General features: G+C 32.9%; 1 protein-coding gene across 1 annotated transcript in view; it reads right to left on the bottom strand.

Moving 5' to 3' along the window:
• Positions 1-19,627, bottom strand: part of NBEA (neurobeachin) — a 685,485-nt gene that overhangs the window by 525,267 nt on the left and 140,591 nt on the right. The window contains exons 12-17 of the mRNA XM_077752635.1: positions 16,638-16,790; positions 15,295-15,463; positions 8,525-8,604; positions 7,733-7,795; positions 7,538-7,635; positions 5,395-5,487 (exon numbers count right to left, since the gene is read on the bottom strand). Coding sequence (XP_077608761.1) covers positions 5,395-5,487; positions 7,538-7,635; positions 7,733-7,795; positions 8,525-8,604; positions 15,295-15,463; positions 16,638-16,790 — 656 coding nt within the window. The remainder of the gene's footprint in view (positions 1-5,394; positions 5,488-7,537; positions 7,636-7,732; positions 7,796-8,524; positions 8,605-15,294; positions 15,464-16,637; positions 16,791-19,627) is intronic.

The raw sequence follows: 19,627 nt of genomic DNA, 5'->3' as shown, positions 1-19,627 counted from the left end.
TATATTTTTGGGAGACAGACAGAGGCAGAACACGAGCAGGAGACAGACAGAAAGAGAGGGGGATACAGAATCTGAGGCAGGCTCTAGGCTCTTAGCTTTCAGCATAGAGTCTGACATGGGGCTTGAACCCACGAACTGAGAGATCATGACCTGAGCTGAAGTCAGCTGCTTAACCAACTGAGCCACCCAAGCACCCCTTACAGTTTTCAGAGTACAGATCTTTCACCTTTCTGATTGGGTTTATTCCTAGATATTTTATTGTTTTTAGTTCAATTGTAAAAGGAATTGTTTTCTCAATTTCACTTTCTGCTATTTCACGGTTAGAGTATAGAAATGCAACAGATTTCTGCACAATAATTTTGTAATCTTCAACAAAGGGCTGAATATTCAATGGGACACTGACAACCTTTTCAACAAATGGTGTTAGGAAAACTGGATAGCCACCTGCAAAAGAATGAAACTGGACAGGGGCGCCTGAATGGCTCAGTCAGTTAAGAGTCCAACTTCAGCTCAGGTCATGATCTCGCAGTCTGTGAGTTCAAGCGCCGCCTCAGGCTCTGTGCCGTCAGCTCAGAGCCTGGAGCCTGCTTCACATTCTGTGTCTCCTTCTCTCTCCGGCCCTCCCCCACTCATGCTCTGTCTCTCTCTGTCTCAAAAATGAATAAATGTTAAAAAAGTTTTTAAAAAAAGAATGAAACTGGACCAATATCTTTCTCCATACACAAAAACAAATGCAAAATTGATTAAAGATCTCAATGTGAAACCATAAAATTCTTAGAAGAGAGCACAGGCAGTATCTCTCACCATCAGCCATAGAAACAGTTTTCTAGATATATTGTTACTTGAGGCAAGCCAAAATAAACTATTGGGATCACATCAAAATAAAATGTTTCTGCACAGCCAAGGAAACAAACAACAAAACTAAAAGGCAGCCTACAGAATGGGAGAAGATATGTGCAAATGACATATCTGATAAAGGATTAGTATCAAAAATATATAAAAACTGATATAACTCAATACCAAGAAACAAATAGTCCAATTAAAAATGAGCAGACAACATGAAGAGACCTTTCTCCAAAGAAGACATATAGAAGTCCAACAGACACATGAAAAGATACTCAATACCACACATTATCAGGAAAATGTAAATCAAAACTACAATGAGATATCACCTCATTAGGGTTGGTGAGAATGTGGAGAAAAAGGAACCCCCCTGCACTGCTGATGAGAATGCAATTCGTGTAACCACTATGGAAAACAGCATGGAGGTTCCTCAAAAAATTAAATATAGAACTATCCAATGATCCAGGAATACCCCCAAAATACAAAAACATAATTCAAATGGATATATGCACCCCTATGTTTATTGCAACATTTATAATAGCCAACCTATAGAAGTGGTCCACTGACAGATGAATGGGTAAAGAAGATGTGGTACAGAAACACAATGGAACATTATTCAGCCATACAAAAGAATGAAATCTTGCCATTTGCAACGATATGGACAGGGCTATAGAGTATAATGCTAAGCAAAGTAAGTCAGTCAGAGATAGACAAATACTATATGATCTCACTCATATGTGGAGTTAAGAAACAAAACACACAAACAGAGGAAAAACAAAGAGAGAGAGAAAAACCAAGAAACACTCTTAACAATAGAGAAAAAACAGATGGTTACCAGAGGGGTGGTGGGGAGATGGCAGAAACAGGGGATGGGGATTAAAGAGTACACTCATGGTATAATAACATAAAATAAATAAAATAAAATAAAATAAAATAATTTTAATTTTTCTAAAGTTTATTTATTTTTGAGAGAGAGAAAGACAGAGCATGAGCAAGGGAGGGACAGGAGAGAAGGGGACACAGAATCCGAAGCAGGCTCCAGGCTTTGAGCTGTCAGCACACATCCTGACACGGGGCTCGAACTCACAAACCATGAGATCATGACCTGAGTTGAAGTCAGATGCTTAACTGACTGAGCCACCCAGGCACCCCAATAAAATGATTTTAATAAAATATTGAAAAAATTCTGCTATTTGTATTTTCTCTTTGATACAAAAGTTACTTAATAAACTTTAAATTGCTAGGTAGAAAAAAATGGTTTCTGACTTTGTTCCTATTTTCCAATTTTACTATATTTTAATAAAAGACAATTATCTGTTTTGTTTTTAATTTGGAATTCTTCTTTGATGACTACTACACCATGTTTTATAAATGTTCCATAGACTTGAAGTTATTTTCTTTATTAACATGCTACAGACTTCAAACTCTATTGATCAGATTTACCTTATTATTTATATTTCTTTCCCCCTGGATTTCTTATGAACCAAGATAGGTGAATTAAGCTTTGTTTTAATATGTAAAACTTATGGTAATTGTATTATTTATCCTATAATTTCTTTCTTATGAAAGTTTTACCCTTTAACATTATGTATCTTTCTTTATGTTATTTATTGCTTTCCAGCTTGACTTCTAATTTGTCTAATATTAAGATCATGATCCTCTATTTTTTTCATTTGTATGCATGTGCTATATAACCTTCAGTTATCCTTTAATTTTCAGCCTTTCTAAATAACTTTATTTTCGTATGTGTCTTGTACATATCGGGTTTTATTACTTTGATTAACATTTTTTTCTTAAAGCAGGTAATTTTCAAAAACTTCTACATTACTTTTTATGGCAGATGTTTGGTATTAAATATGTCATATTTTGTTATGCTTCCTAACTTTTATAGATTTTTAAATATTCCACTGCATGTACTATTCTTAATTTTATTTGTACAGTTCTTTAATATCTTGAAAGCATTATAATATTATCAAAAGTTCTTATCTTTATAATTATAAAGAAATAAGAAGTTCTCTACGTGTTTAGAAAGTAATTTCCCTATTATGAGCAATGATCAATTAAATATATTTACTCTTAATTTTTATCTCTCCTATGCCATCAAATCTTAGTCATTAAGCCTGTATTTCTAGCATTTTTATTTGTATTCACCAGCTTACATGGATATGCTCTAACTCTCTGGATTTAGTCTACTTTCTCTTTCCTCAGTCCTTTCCCAATTCATTGCAATTGCAGCTTATCTACAGTATTAGTGCATATAAAGGTAAATTCTGGTGAGTCACTCTAATTCAAACATCTGTTTTAGTCTTAGTTTTACTGTTAAGTTAGTTCACCAGCAGTACTTAGCTAGAGTATGTTCAGTTATCCTGATTGGTTGAGTTTTGTCCCCAGCAATTTTCTCAATAATTATTCAGAAAAACAATTCCTTGTATGCTTAAAAATTGTTTGGCAGCATTCTTTTTACCTAAATGATACTTTGGCTCCCATTTCCTTCACTTAAATATCTTACAGTTGTCACTCTATAGTTTTCTGTATTAAAAGATATTGTAAAAAAGTCTAAAACCTGACTCAAATGTCCCCCTTATTTGCACAATGCTGAACGAAGGATTCTTGACTTATATTTAAATCCAATAGTAATCTTTTGTGATGACCATTCTAGGAAAATTCTCCCTGGTACACCAAATGAGCTATTAAAATGGATGGCAAAATCTTATATTAGGACTTCACTGAATTACAGCTTTAAATATTTGTTTAGTTCCATCGTTCTGCTTTTCTTAGTTGGGAACTCAATTTACACCACTACTGGAACCTCCATGCTTTCTACAGCAATCATTTTCTCTCTGATTCTTCTAAACTCTTATATTTCTTTTATTTCTCATATTATTTGCCTTGTTTTCATTTTTATCTTCTGTGTTATCTTACTATACCAGCCACACAGTTTATCTTCCTTTGAGCTTCTTCTGATTTCATTTTTATTTGTATTAAATTTTTTACTTCAATAAAAATAAAATAGAAACTTCCCTCCAAAGTTCTGTTAGTCCCTGATCCAACACCTCTGTTATCCTGCCATGTCTTCCAAATTCCTGAAACTCTGCCTAGCAGTACTCCTTCCTCAGAAGCAATTCATTTCTTACTTTTTAAACTTAACGGTAAATACCTAATCAGTTATTATGTACTCTATAGCAATATTTTTCCAGTGAATATTCTTATCTGTTGGCTAGGTTTTTTTCTTTTAAGATTGTTAATGTTTTTTATTTATTCTGAGAAATGGAGAGAGAGAGAGAGAGAGAGCCAGCGAGCAGGAGCTAGGGAGGGGCAGATAGAAAGGGAAAGGAGAGAGAAGAGAATTCAAAGGAGGCTCCATGCTGTCAGCGCAAACCCCAACACAGGGCTCAATCCCACAAACCAGGAGATCATGGCCTGAGCTGAAACCAAAAGTCAAGGCTTAACCAACTAGCCCATGCCCCTCTGCTGGTTAGTTTTGCTTACGTTTTACACATTTCTATGATTTTCAATATGTCTTCTTAACGAGTTTTAAAAGACTGCATTTCGGGCTAGAATCCTTTAATTTCTCCTAGTCCATTTCTCTGACTTAACCAAAGTTAAATGAGCAGTCCTTTTCTCTTAGTGTTAAAAGTACATATGCTTCTCACTCTCAGCATTCAATCAACTAATACATTTACAGTTCCTCATATATGCATAACTCCTTCCTACAATCCTTTGTTGAACTATTCCCTATCTTTATAATATGCCTATTCTCCCTTACTTGACTATCAGTTTGGTACCAAAATAAAAATAATTTCTACCCTTCCAGACTATCTACTATGTTAATGATGTTTTACCTAGATCTTGTGTACTTTTCATCTGTGTTATCAATAAACTCTTTGAAAATTTAAACACCAAAAGGAAATGGCAACAGTGAGGTTCTCAGTGGAACCCCATCTAGCAACAGTTAAATGATACTTTCCTGGGCTCATTTGTATAGAAAATGGATTTTATAAGAATAATTTTGCACTGGACAACATAATATGAAAAATACTCATATCAGCAAGTGACATTTGAAAGTATCCAAATTCTAAATTCTGGGGAAAAAAGAAATATTCTAGGATCTTCAAATCACAAAAATAATCAAAGACCTCAATGTTAGGGGAAAAAAATTCAAATACAAAATAATGACTCAGCATGTCAGCAAAGAGCAGCTCTCATATACACTGTATTCCCTATGTCAGGAAAGTTTTCATTGAGAACATATCAGTATGTGTTTTACTTGATTTGATGAAATATATTATTATATCCTTAAGATGAACAGTATTTTCTTTCAGCAAACAAATAGAAATAAACTATATTACTTAGATTGTGAATCTGTTCTATAATCTACTATTAATAAACATACTTTTATAAAATACTTTCACAATTTTTACCATAGGAAGCTATTCTTTTCTACTGGAAGATTATTCAAGTCAAATTTCATGTTATGTTAGATATGAAACTTACTAAAAATACAATTTAAATAGATATTTTCACAATTCATTATGAAAAACATCAACTTACTTGTGTCCTAAATGCTTCAGAAAGTATCCCAGAACCTTCAGAGCTTGAACCCAAATACTTTCACTTTTAGAGGCCAATAATTTGTAGATTACTCTAAAAAAGACAGAAATAAATGACCTTTTAAGCACCCACAAATATTAAAAATAGAAACACTATATACTTTACAAATGAAACATAAATATAAAAAATATAAAGTACCTCAGGATTTAAAATTCTTTGGGAAAATTAAAAATTAGTATATTTTACAAAATTTTCTTTAACCTTGGTCTTCCAATAAATATTCAAACGTTCAATGTGATTGGCTGCTTATAAATACTGCTTTCCAGGCACAGTGAAAAAACATTTTTTCTATTTTAAGGTACATGCTTAGTTAAGCCATATTTCCCCCTCTATTAGAACTTCCTCTGACATTTCTACATGATGACCTTTTTTTCTTGTTTATAGCTAATTGGATCATGGATAGATACTTGCCCAATTATTTCTCTCTTCTGAGCATTTGGAATGAGCTCTGAGAAACAATATCTAGCACTTTAGGGGCTCCTGAATTAGAAAATTATTTAAAACAGAAAGTATAATACAGTCTTGTTTTGTTCACACAGACAGACGAGTCTACACACAAAAGGAAGAACCAAGCAACCATAAAGGAACTAGCAAAAAAAGCGAAGTTGTTTCCTTCTAGCTTTCCAATTCCTATTCTTATCCTAATGAAAATTCAATAACAAACCCATTATTATGTTTTTACTTTAATTGGTTTGAGAATTTTTCTGTTACTTAGAGCAAAAAAGTCTCTGCTAACACATAACCTAATCCAACCCAAAGAGTCACTTCAAATACTATATAATAATAGGGCTATATCCATTAGAACATATATAAATATCTAAAAATGTTTATCTTTTTTTCTTCAAAACATAAAATAAATATTTTTTCTGAAGGTAGAGAGGGTAATAATAACTATACTCTTTTAAAAATAATTCTACAACTTAAGAAAGTTCTTTGAAGGTGGCAGTGGTGACTATAAAATTGGGATGTACTTTACTGTATTAAATTCTTTTTTAAAATATAAAATGTCATTTTATATTTTAAAAATGAAGTAATCTAGGCTAAACAAAAAAGTTGGTATTAGAAGATATAGTACAATTTTTATATTATTTCAGTAACATTAACAGAAGGGAATAACGTAAAGCTACTAACGTCTGTTTTATATTAAATAATGGCTTAGACTATTAAAAAAGAAAATAATACATTGTTGATATTGCCTCATTTGTGTGTTACTAAACTGAAGAACAAACTAGGTAAACTCTAGAGTTAACTATTTCCTTCAGAAGATGAGTTTTTTCCAAAAGCCTCAAGTTTCTAAATAACTATGTATTTACCCTGAAATCTATTTTCAGAACTTTTAAACACAAAGATCAGAAATGAAAAAAAAGAAAAAGAAAAAGAACAAGTATGAGAATAGGAAAGTTATACATGTCAGGAAAAGAAATATTCAGGAAATCATGAGAAAGAACCTTCAACAGAAAAACAAAATCTTGAGAACCGAAGTAAAAGTTCACAGCCTAAAAATGAGACTAGTCTCAGATATGGAATCAGAAACTCTCATAGAATTCCCACTTTCTAGAAATAACTTCAAATTTAGGGATAACAAAGGCATAAGATCCCCCCAGGACTAAGCGAAATTATGATTAACACGTGAAACATGAAAACATCCAGAGCCGTCATTCACCTGCGTTACATAGGACTTTCTTCACAACTAGATAAGTCTTTCTTACAAAAAAGAAACAAACACTGGATTGTAATACAATGAATAGGAAATTTACTAAGAAATCAGTTAATGTATGTACCTGTAATATAATGTACCTCTTTTGTCTTCCTGAAAAATATATATATTTCTTCTTCCCACTACTTGAAATGTCTTTACTATAGCAACAACAATTTAATTACTCTTCTTGAGACCCAAGACCAATTCTTCATATACTTCATCAGTTTACTTGAGTTAGAAGATCAATACTAGCTTCTCCACTTATTCCCTTCTTGTATATAAGATTTTGCTGTTTATTCAAAAGCACCTAGAGAAGGGGTTATTCTAGAAAGCAAAACTGTACTCAATTAAAATCTATTAATAATACTAATATTATAATCATACCTTATTCCATTTCTTTGATCAAAAGCTGGGATCATTGACGCTGGATGTTCTGACATTAAAGCCACTAGTAACTGTAACACATCATGAATATTTTCATCCTGCAATAATAAGGATCACCAATATTTCTTTAGTTAATATTTTATTCCAGTTCTTTGAATAAAATAATTAAAACAAAAGAGTCAGACCATGTCCTACCTCATGCATGGTAAGTAGGTAATTTAATATACTCTGAAGTTCATCTTCCTTGACCCCTCGATCCTAATTAAAAAAAAAAAAAGTGTATAATTTAATTTTAAATTTAAAATTAAAACTTTAAAGACAAGTCCCAAAATGATCATTTCAGGAGAAAATATGAACAATTTAAAAGTAGTGATGGTTTCATTAAAATGTTTAAATACATCATAATTCATAGACTATATTATTTTGAGTTAAATAAGTAAATATTTGGAAAGTTGTATCTAGTCTTTTAAAGTTGCTGATTTGATTGACCATCACTATCAAGAGTTAGTCTACTGTGATCACCTAAACTGTGTCCATATTACTATTTTCTGAGAATTTATTCTTTTCTTAAAATAATGCAAATTAATGCAAATTGTAATCTTTGTAATATCAATTGTATATTTTACCTTTATTTTTTATTTTTCTTTATCTTAATCTTTTAAAAATCCTACTGTGATAAAAGACATAATGTAAGCATTCTCAGACAGGTATAGAGATCATTTTCTGGAATAAAAACTTTATGCTCATTTCTTATGCATATGCTCCTTATCCATTTCTGCTACATCTCTTAGGATGGAGGATCTCAATAAAGGATTAACAAAAAGTGAAGTTTAACAAAGTTAACAGTAAGATTTACTTTAGAATTTTTAAAGCTATTCATAAATTAAAGTTAGTTACTGCTAATTTTACAAGATTGATTCTAAACTATGCCAAAAATTCTTTTACAATTAATATATTGCAATTCCAAATTATGTAAAATTATTTTACCTTTAGAATGAGCTGTTTCAGAAAAAGTAGCATAAATGCCCGTAGTGATATAATTTCTTTTTGTGATGGCCGGGGACCATCTAGAATAAAACAGAAAACAAAAACAAAAGCAAAAGAAAAAAAAACCTCATGATATTAAATAAATATAATGCAATTCTATTAGAACACTATGGAATTCTTTAATAGTTGCATTCATTATAATATTTGTTAATATTAATGCTGTATAATTTTGATTACGTCAGAGGATCCAAGCATTAATTTTCAGGTTTTGGCAATTTCAAATTATTCACCAAATATCAGATTTTGGGGAAAGAACTACTTTTTAAAAAATTATAATATCAGCCATTTGTAAGTGCATAATCATCAAGTGTTTACATTAAATATTTTTCCTATATTTATTAATAGGTTCCCTTTTCCCCAACATTTCCTAACATTTCTTTAATCTTCAATTAAACCAGTCTTCATTTAAAGACCATTTCCGGGGTGCCTGGGTGGCTTAGTCGGTTAAGCATCCGACTTTCGCTTAGCATGATCTCGCGGTTCGTGGGTTCGAGCCCCGCGTCGGGCTCTGTTCTGACAGCCAGCTCAGAGCCTGGAGCCTGTTTCAGTCTGTGACTCCCTCTCTCTCCGACCCTCCCCTGCTCACACTGTCTCTCTCTCTCTTTCCTAGAAATAAATAAAAACATTTAAAAAAAATTTAAAAAAAAGAACGTTTCCATTTCACCCAACACATTACATGACAAAGCACAGACAAGTGACATACTAATATCAGTTTTGCAGCTTTTTTCCCCATGTGACTTGAATATACTAAATGCCTATTAGAGTGGACACTCAATAAATGCTTATGAGTGAATAAATGAATGTGAACATTCAAGTACACATTAATTTCATCATAACATCTAAATTTCAAAGTAATTAATTGCAAATATTTAATTACCAATAAATGAGACTATTCAATGATATATGTCATACATATAACATAATAATTAAACTATACCTTTAAGTATGTAGCTAGAATGAAAGCCCTTAAATATCAGCCTTTTGAAGCAATAAGGATTTATATGGCTTCTTTGTAAGTTTTAAAATAAAAATCACTTTATGTATGATTTGTAACATCTTATTCACTCAACATTTACATGCAAATTCTTATCAAACAATTCACTCCATCTACTCTTGAGAAGGAAATCTCTCTCTCATTTCCCAGCCCGCCCTCTACATTTTTTGCCCCACTGTTGCCAATAGTGTACAAGCTACCCTCTTCTTCCTTACCAATATTTAGTATTAATTTTTAAAATCGTTTTCATGGTGAGATATAGCACACATACAGAAGATGTAAATATACACCTTAATGAATTAGTACAAAATGAATATCTATTGTATAACCACTTATTTTTTTTTAATTTTTTTAATATTTTTCTTTATTTCTAGGACAGAGAGAGACAGCGTGAGCAGGGGAGGGTCAGAGAAAGAGGGAGTCACAGACTGAAACAGGCTCCAGGCTCTGAGCTGGCAGTCAGCACAGAGCCCGACGCGGGGCTCGAACCCACGAACCGCGAGATCATGACCTAAGCGAAAGTCGGACGCTTAACCGACTAAGCCACCCAGGCGCCCCTGTATAACGACTTTTTAGGTCAAGATACTGAACACTGACAGCAGCCTGGCAAAGAGAGCAGTAACAACTGGTGTGCAGGGAAAGGGAATACACAGCGTGGAGGGGTGAGGTCCTGACTGAAATCAGATTAAATAATTGCAGATTTCTGACTTTTTTGGTATATTTCCATCATGACTAAATTCAAGATTAACCTACCAGTAGTTTAAAAATGAGGGCATAAAATCTCTGAAAATTTAGCAGCTGGCTGCAAACCAGCTTGGTCCAGCGTACTACAGTCCTCACCCCATGCCAGTCCTCAGCTCTGAGCCACATCTTGGTCACATCCTCCATCCCATCCCAGTAGAGACAGCCATTATCTTAGTAATAATTTCCTTAATTCTATTTAATGAAATTAGGCAAGTTATATTATCTTAATGTGTCTGCTGTTTCTTTTTTTTTTTATCGTAAGGATAAGAATAATAATAGTGCTTCTGTCATAGGATATTTTATAATGGATAAATAGATCAACATATTTAAAGGAATCAGAATAGGCCCTGGTCCATTTTAATTGTAAACACACAAAAAATGTTAGCTATGATTACTATTGCCAGATATTGTACAATGTAAAGAGCATGCTGTAGAAAAAATATATTCTATTTATTCTACTCTATGTGGGAGTTTTAGGAATTTACATGATAAGAATCCAAATTTTACAAAATAAACAGATGTAGTTTACAAATATAAAGTTGAGTGACATAACAAATCACAAAGGCTACCATTTATATAAAATACAGAAGCTAAACAATCAATTGGTTAGGAATATATACATAAATAGCAAAGGGGTAAAGAACAAGTAAAAAAAATTATAAGCAGTCAAGTAAGGAAAAGGCATAATAAACACAAAATATAAAATTAAGGATGGGATTATACCTATGGCTACGAACAGGAAGAAGATGTGACCAAAGATAGGGACATACAGGTTTATGGTAATGTTCTATTTCTTTAAGCTTGGTGAGACCTGTATGAGGTTTATTACATATTTACAAATTTGCATTTATGATGTATTCAAAAATACAAAAGTTATGAAACAATCCTAATTTGAAGCACCTACATATAGACATGTATAAGTCTGTGTTTGTATGGAGCACAGAAAAAGAGGGTAGAGGAATATACAAGACTGGGGATACTGGCTCCTTGGGAGAATATCAAGTTTTTATTTATAAACCTCTGTATTATTCTATTTGCTAACTAAGACATGTATTGCTATGATACCTGTTAATATAAATTTTTAGAGTAAAGCTGATATAATAATAATAATTTAAGAGACAAAAGTATTAAGTAGGAGTCAAAGCAAAAAGATCCTAGTTCTCAAGTCAGAGTCGAGACGTGAACTAGTTAGTACTATGAAAATCTAGCAGAGTACAAATTAGAGAATCATTAATAGAAAGCATTTTGGTTCAAAATGGTATTGAAAAAAGCTATTTAGAAAGCTATGTTTCCAGTCAGAACCTCACATTTCACTAAAATCAAAATTAATTTCAGATTGATTAAAAATAAGATCTATTAAAAAGAATAATTCAAACTATAAAGAAAAAGAAATTCTCTTCTACTTTCTTGTCAGTTTTCTTTAAAATAGATGTATTTGGTTTCTTCCCTCCTCCCTCCTTGAGGTAGTCAGAGCCAGCCAGGTTAAGGGCCCTGGGATGGGAGAAAGCAACAGAAGTCAAGGAGACACTAGAGGCTGGAAGGGCCAAGGAGGCAAGTAAGTCTGGCAGGACCTTCAGGGTCATGGCGAGGAGACAACATGAGCCAGGAGTGTGGTCAGCAGCAAAGAAACAATCAGGGCTAACGAGGTGACCAGGACCATCCAGAGTTAGAGGTGAGGAGATGGTCAGAGCTGACTGGCACTGTGAAAGCTGAGAAGGTGATGGTCTACGTGTCAGAACACTGTTTCATAAAGTAGAATAAGCAACTATATAAATAAAGATACTGCAAGCCAGATTTTTCAAAATTGAAGGCAAAAACCCATAAATATAATACGTGTGAGACTACACTGAATCATGTGGTTTTAAATTAGAATTGAAGGTATCTATGTATAAACTTATATTTCCTACATCCACGAAGAAAGCCTAGAAGCGGTGACACTCAAAGAGCAGTAAGCAAAATAAGCACATCTAACACCCAAATCTTGGTTTCTGAAACCATATCCACCAAGCAAACCAGGGCTACTTATCCAGGACTGGGATAAGTATAACATGAACCAAAAATACCTTGTGGCAGAAAGCCAGGACTGAAAAATTATGGACATCTGTCATGAAGACCCAAGAGCTCAGGTGAAGGTCTCCTACTAGCCAAATCTGGGACAACTTTAACATCAAATAAATAATGATAAAACCCAGGGTGTAGTCTCTGAGCTAAATCTGTTAAAACTCAAAAATTTTCATGTTGTTTGAAACAAACCATATCTATTCATTTACATACCGTCTATGGTTGTTTTTGCTATGCACTGGCGCAGTTGACTACTTGCAAGAGAGACCATAAGGCTTCCTAAGCCTGAATTATTTTTGTGTGGCCCCTTGCAGAGAAAGTATGCCAACTATTCATATAATACACTGAATAAAATAGAAATTCATGAAATATTCGCTGATATAAAATGAACAAATAATTGGAAGAGTAAAAACAAGTTCCTCCTTATAAACTAATAAATGGCTTAGAAAATATTGTCATTTAGCAATAATCACAATAAAAATCAATTATGACAAGAGACACTGACGAACTAAAACCAGTAAATGAAGGTTTGATGAAGAACAGGGTATTTACATAGTCTCAATTTATTTCTCTACCAAATATTTATTATTCCAAAAGAGAAAGTAGTAATTTTATAATGAAGAATTCTGGTAGACACCACACTAATCAAATGATCAAAATTAACATCTCCAGTAATAGGATAACTCAACATCATGTGCCTCCTGACGTGATACAATGTGACAGAACTGGTATGACTTGTATGTCATTGTGTCTAAAAATGAAAATCCTAAATCATCATGAGCAAACTTCAAACAAATCCAAATTAAGGGACATTCTAAAAAGTGATTTGCTTCTATTCTTCAAAAATGTGAAGGTCATGGAAGACAAACAAATGCTAAAAATAACTATTCTTATTGAAGAATATTAAAGTGACAAGGCAACTTAAATGGAATATGTGGTTCTCAACTTGGATTAAGAGAAAAAAAGAGATTTTTTTCTAACAAAGGTATTGTTGGAATAACTGGTGAAATTTAAATGCAATCTCTGGATTAGAAGATAGGATTGTATTGATGTTAATTACCCGGATTTAAACGGTTGCCCTTGGTTATCTAAGAGTATCTTTTAGGAAATAAACAGCAAAATATTTAAGGTAACAGGCACCACATCTACAATTTATTCTCAATTGATTCAGAAAAAAATACATGCACATATATGTAGGCATGATTATATTTACATAAAAATGGATAATGATAAAGTTTATGTGGAAAACTATTAAATACTGGAAAACATGCTGGAGTTTTAATGATCCTTTACAGAATTCTTGAAACCTTTCTGTAAATTAGAAATTGGTTTTCTGAAGCAGAACTGAGTATGTGTTAATATATGATGTGCCTGGAGTAAACTATTAAGACTGTAGCTAGCGTTAGAGAACAAGGGCTCTTGGTCACACAGACATGATTTCAATTTTAGTTCTATCACTTTGTACCAACTTTCAGCTTCCTAACCTACAAAATAACAGTGATGCCAACTACACATCTATAAATATAGTTCTACGTGTATGCGTAAACTTGTCTATGTATATATATAATTATATTACATATAAAGGATTTAACAAAATTAACAGATGGAATGCTCAGCAGAGATTCAAACTCATGGTGAACATCTAGTAAATTTTAGGCATTAACAATATTGAAAGCAATAGAAAAGTCATAAATGACAGAACAATATATATGCAGTTTGTATAATATAATAATTCAGATTGTATAATTTTTTAAAGTCCTATCAATAAAAGACATAAAATAAGCTAATAAATCAATATTAAAATAGTTAAATGATATTTTCCCCTATCAAGAAGAGTTTTTAATTTTTTTTTAATGTTTGTTTATTTTTGAGAGAGAGAGAGAGATACAGAGTATGAGCTGGGGAGGGTCAGAAATAGAGGGAGTCATAGAATCCAAAGCAGGCTCCAGGCTCTGAGCTGTCAGCACAGATCCCGATATGGGGCTTGAACTCACAAAATGTGGGATCATGACTTGAACCAAAGTCAGACATCCAACCAACTTAGCCACTCAGGAGCCCAAGAAGATTTTTATTAAATAATAATTTTCAATGCCTTTGTGAGTATGATGAGAAAAGCACTACACAGTAACTACTCTCAATAATACTAAATAAATAAAAAATGGAAGCAAATTATTATATACAAAGATATAAATCACTGCATTATTTATAGAACCAAAATTTTAGAAACATGTAAATCGCACATTCTTTTAGATTACTATGTAGAGCCAGAATAATTAAGAAAATCTCAATTCTGTAAGAGAGTTTAAATATTTCATACATTTAATGCAATGAAAATTAGTGGAAGAACACACAGCAAATATGTAACACTTATTATTCTTGGGGTTTGGGTTATAAATAATATATTTATTTCTTCTATATCATTTTATTTTCTGTGATGAGTATGTATGTTTATATAATTAGGAAAATTAGCAATATTTTGTAAATATCACAGTAAAGAATTAAATTAATTTCTATTAATTCTATTCTATACTTGGAATAAAGGGTAAAGTTTGGGAAAAATATAAAAAAGGCAACAATCTCAGAGTGTCAAAACAACTATATTAGAATCACAGTGGCTGTGATCAATTTCATCTGTTTTTAATATTATGATTATATCTTCCCAAGTCACAACAAGGACACTGGCTAAAAGGTAGAGTTATTATTTTTAACCTGACGTTATCCCAAAAATAATTTAATATTACAAAACTATAAACTTCTCTATCACAAAAAGCTCTCAGTACACAGGACTACTATGTAAGAAAGAAAACAGTTCAGTGATATTTTCACAACCATGCACATCTATTCCCTGTAACAGCTCTCAGGATACAGAACAGTAATAGTGCAATGCAAACAGTGGTCGTGTTATACTTACCTAGTCCTTTGGGTGCAATGCCACTGCTGTCAGCAGGATTAATGACCCAGTAGTAATATTTTAGTGTGTGCATTAGCTGTAATACTGTTCCTACTCTGCGGATGGTGGTGTAAATGGTAGCGGTCCCGATAAATTCAGCAGACAAGTAAGTGTATAGGGAAAGCTGAACCTAATATAGAATATTAGAAAAGCATTAAAACAAATTTAAAATGCCTCAAGTGTTTATTGTAAATATACATTTTAATTTAAATGCAAATTAGTAATGGCAAGAAAGGACCATTTATTATGGGATTATAAATAACTTTTTATTAAATATTATTTATATTTCTAAAAGAAAATAATCTACAGCCAACACATTCTAATAAAACTTATTTTGATAAAGGTAATCTAGTAGCTATTACCAATGAAATAATTTTAAGTGACTTAATAATCTATCAAAAATATCTAATAGGAAGGTCATTTGTTTGAGAAGGTAACTAGATTAAAGCCTTTAATCAAAGTACATTTCAGCAGCTCAAAGAAATAGAACTAAACTAACATCTGCCAGCTATATCATACTTGGAAAAATATACATAGTCATATATCCTAGAAGTTCACATAGTTTCTTTCTGATGTTCTTGACCCACTCCTGCAGTATCAGAATCTAAGCATGTAAGCAGAGAGAAAACAAGTCAAACACCTAGTTTAAAAAGTGAGACAACTTCAAGTTTGAATTTAGCACAAGTAACATGCTAAACAATGAAAGTCAGAACTTATATTATTTAACCAAAGTTGTATGGCAATCTTGAAAACTGTAAAAAGAAGCTCACATTCATGAAAAATGTCTGTTATTATTGACCTCCACTAGACTATATATAACATGGCTAAATTTGGAATAAATTTAGGTATATAAAATGATAAAAATTTTATGTTGATATATAAAAAATAATATACATATTTATTTTAAATAAATAATGTTTATAATCATGATATAGACTGTATTTACAATAAAAGCAATTTCCCTGTCATTATGACTGTACTTATCATGGCATAGTTACCTGTTATCATCTCTTTCCTTAGTCTTAATAATCAGTGTAGCAAATACTTTCTTGAAAAGACATGAATCACAACCAATAACTTCAGAATGCAGCTATTATATCAAGTTTAATTTAAACTATAGTTTCATTTAGTTTAATATTTACACATTTGTATTCTGACTGCTGATTCTGGAGTACAACTGCTCCAGGTTGGCTATAAAATAAGCTGAAAAATCCAATCAAATGCTTTCTACTGGATAGTTTACATCCATAACTATAATTTATAATATTACGCTAAAATAAAATGAATGAGAACAAAACGTATACCTTTGCAGGTGTATGTATCCAGATGGCTGGGTTGAATAAAATGTGGTCACAAAGCTGCTTTAGCAAAGGTGCTCCGTGAGATAAACCATCAAGGTATTTTGCAAAGGATAAAAACTGCTCCAGGACAGCTCTAGTTATATGAACTCTTGATGACTAAAGAAAAAGAAAAGATTTTCAAGCTAAAAATATCGAAAATACAAAAATTTAAAACTGCTGACTTCCATTAAGTACATATGGATTTTTCATATGCCATCCCTGTAAGTATCATATAAAAAACTATATGTTTCCTTTGCCATTCAAAGTCAATATGCAGAAATGAAACATTTTAAGATAATTCTCTTAAATGATAGTTTGTTACCTGAATCCCTTTTCAGAGCAACAACAATCCCTTTCCAGAATAAATAACTCAGGTTAAATGCCACTCTCAACGCAAGCTAAAGAAATAAAATAAGTTGTGAATAAAAATAGTCTCAACCCATTTTTGTCTAAATTGACCAAAGAAGAGATCTCAAAGAAAAATTAAAATGGAAGAAAATTAATACCATTCTCTCTCTCTCTCTGACACACACACACACACACTCCGTCTCTCTCTCTCTCTCTCTCTCTCTCTCTCTCTCTGGGAAACAGAACTGCTTTCATAAGATCCAAGAACACTGGAAAATAAATTGACCCCACCATTCCACTGAAGCCTTTCTTCATAAAATCACAAAGGAGTTGCACATGGACAAATGCAATTCATTTAAAAAAGTAAATCTCACTTTCCTGGAAATACTGCCCCCCTTTGGCTTTCATGACCCTGATATAACTACCCAGTGCCGTCTGCTTAAAAGATGGGAACTGATGGGGCAACTTGGTGGCTTAGTAGGTCAAGTGTTGGCCTCTTTGTTTAGGCTCAGGTCATGATCTCACAGTATGTGAGTTCTAGGCCCACATAAGGCTCCATGCCACCAGCACTGGGCTTCCTTGGGATTCTCTCTCTCTCCCTCTCTCTCTGCCCCTCCTCGACTTGTACTGTCTCTCTCAAATACATAAATAAATTTTAAAAATTAGTTTAAAATGTTTATTAAAAAAAAGATTGTGGGGCGTCTGGGTGGCTCAGTCAGTTGAGTGTCCGACTTCATCTTAGGTCATGATCTTATGGTTCCTGGGTTCGAGCCCCGCGTTGGGCTCTGTGCTGACAGCTCAGGCCCTGGAGCCTGCATTAGGTTCTGTGGCTCCCTCTCTCTCTGCCCCACCCCTGCTCATGCTCTATCACTCTCAAAAATAAAAATAAATAAACATTAAAAAGGTTTTTTAAAATAGACATTTTTTAATTTTTTTTAAAAAGATGAGAACTGCTGAAACTTATTTAATTGGCTTCTCTTTTCTATAAAATCACTCTCCCTAGATGACATTTTAATCTTCCACAGCTTCACATAACAATAGCTCTATGCTAAACACTCCATCAAGATTTTCAATTGCCATCACCAATATATAACCTACTATCAATGGTGTTTACAGAAATGACAGGCCTTCCATAATTCAAACCAATCCTTAAAGCTGCACTGGTCAATACAGTAGCCACTAGGCTAAGTGTGGCTACGTGCCCCTGCAATGTGGCTAGTCCCAGGTATCGTGTTCTAAGTATGTATACACTGGATTTCGAAAGTTTAGAATAAAAGATAATGCAAAAGATCTATTACCCCTTTTAACTGAGTATATATTGAAGTGATCATATTTTTGGATATATAAGATTAAATAAATTAAAATTAATTTCAACTACTACATGTTATGAGACATTTTTATATTTCATTTTATTTTAATAACTTTTTAATGCTCATTCATTTATTTTGAGACAAAGAGCGCGATTTAGGGAGGGGCAAAGACAGACAAAATCTGTTTTAGGCTATGTGCTGCCAAAGCGAGCACAAGACAGACAAAATCTGAAGCGGGCTCCAGGCTTTGAGCTGTCAGCACAGAGCCTGACATGGGACGCAAACCCATGAACCACTAGATCACGACCTGAGCCGAGGTCTGAAGCTTAAGTGACTGAGCCACTCAGGCATCCCTATGAACAATTTCTAAATAACATACAAGGCTTGCATTATATTTTGGCTGGACAATACTGCCTTAGAGTATAATTTCAGATGAAAATATATAGAGGAAATGCTGTTCTTTAAAAGCTGATAACTCAAATTCAAATGTCAAACATATATACCTTACGACACAAAGGTTTCCTTCCTCATCTAGTGATCTTTTTTGACCCTCCCTAGGATAAAGAATCACCTACCACTAAACACTGAAGTAGAGGCCACACCACACTTTTATCTTCATTATCTACTGATTAAAGTCCAAATATCAGTTATTAAGATTTAAAAGGGACTAAACTGTCTTACCGATTTTATTTCCCATATGGCTTACCTATACATCATGCTCACTAACAAGGCCAGGTCAATAAATTTGACAAAAGCATGCCATGCATTCCATAAGGGGTCACAAACTCACACAATTATAATATTCAAATAGTTAACAACAATGTATGAATTATGGTAGGAAACAATAAAGAGTAGTGAGACGTGATGAACGTACCTAAAGGAATAAAAATAAAATAAATAAAATGAAATTCAAACCTAGAAAACTTTTCATTGAGCCAAACAAAGTATTCCTTTGGTAAGTCCGTTTTGCTTATGCAACACCAGTTTCCTTCATCTGCCTTCTCTATCATGCTACCTCAGCTCGTAAAACCCTTGCATCCATTTTCTTTACTTAAAGGTAGATTCAATACTTTTCATTTAGTCATACAAAAAATATGCATGTTGAGTCCTTACTATTTGCCAGGGACTCTCCTTGGCACCGTGGAAAGAACAGTTAACAAAATTGACGAAGCCCTGCCCTCACAGAACTTAAAGTCTAAGGAAGGGGAAGGCAGGGACATACAATAACATAAAAAGGTAAAATACGTGACAAGTTAGATGTTACTAAGTACAAAAAAAAAAAAAAAAAAAAAAGTA

This window comes from Crocuta crocuta, unplaced genomic scaffold (genome assembly GCF_008692635.1).
Source record: "Crocuta crocuta isolate KB4526 unplaced genomic scaffold, BGI_CrCroc_1.0 scaffold190, whole genome shotgun sequence".
Lineage (NCBI taxonomy): Eukaryota > Metazoa > Chordata > Mammalia > Carnivora > Hyaenidae > Crocuta > Crocuta crocuta.
The sequence above is the reverse complement of the archived record's forward strand: the minus strand, read 5'-3'. Positions and strand labels throughout refer to the sequence as shown.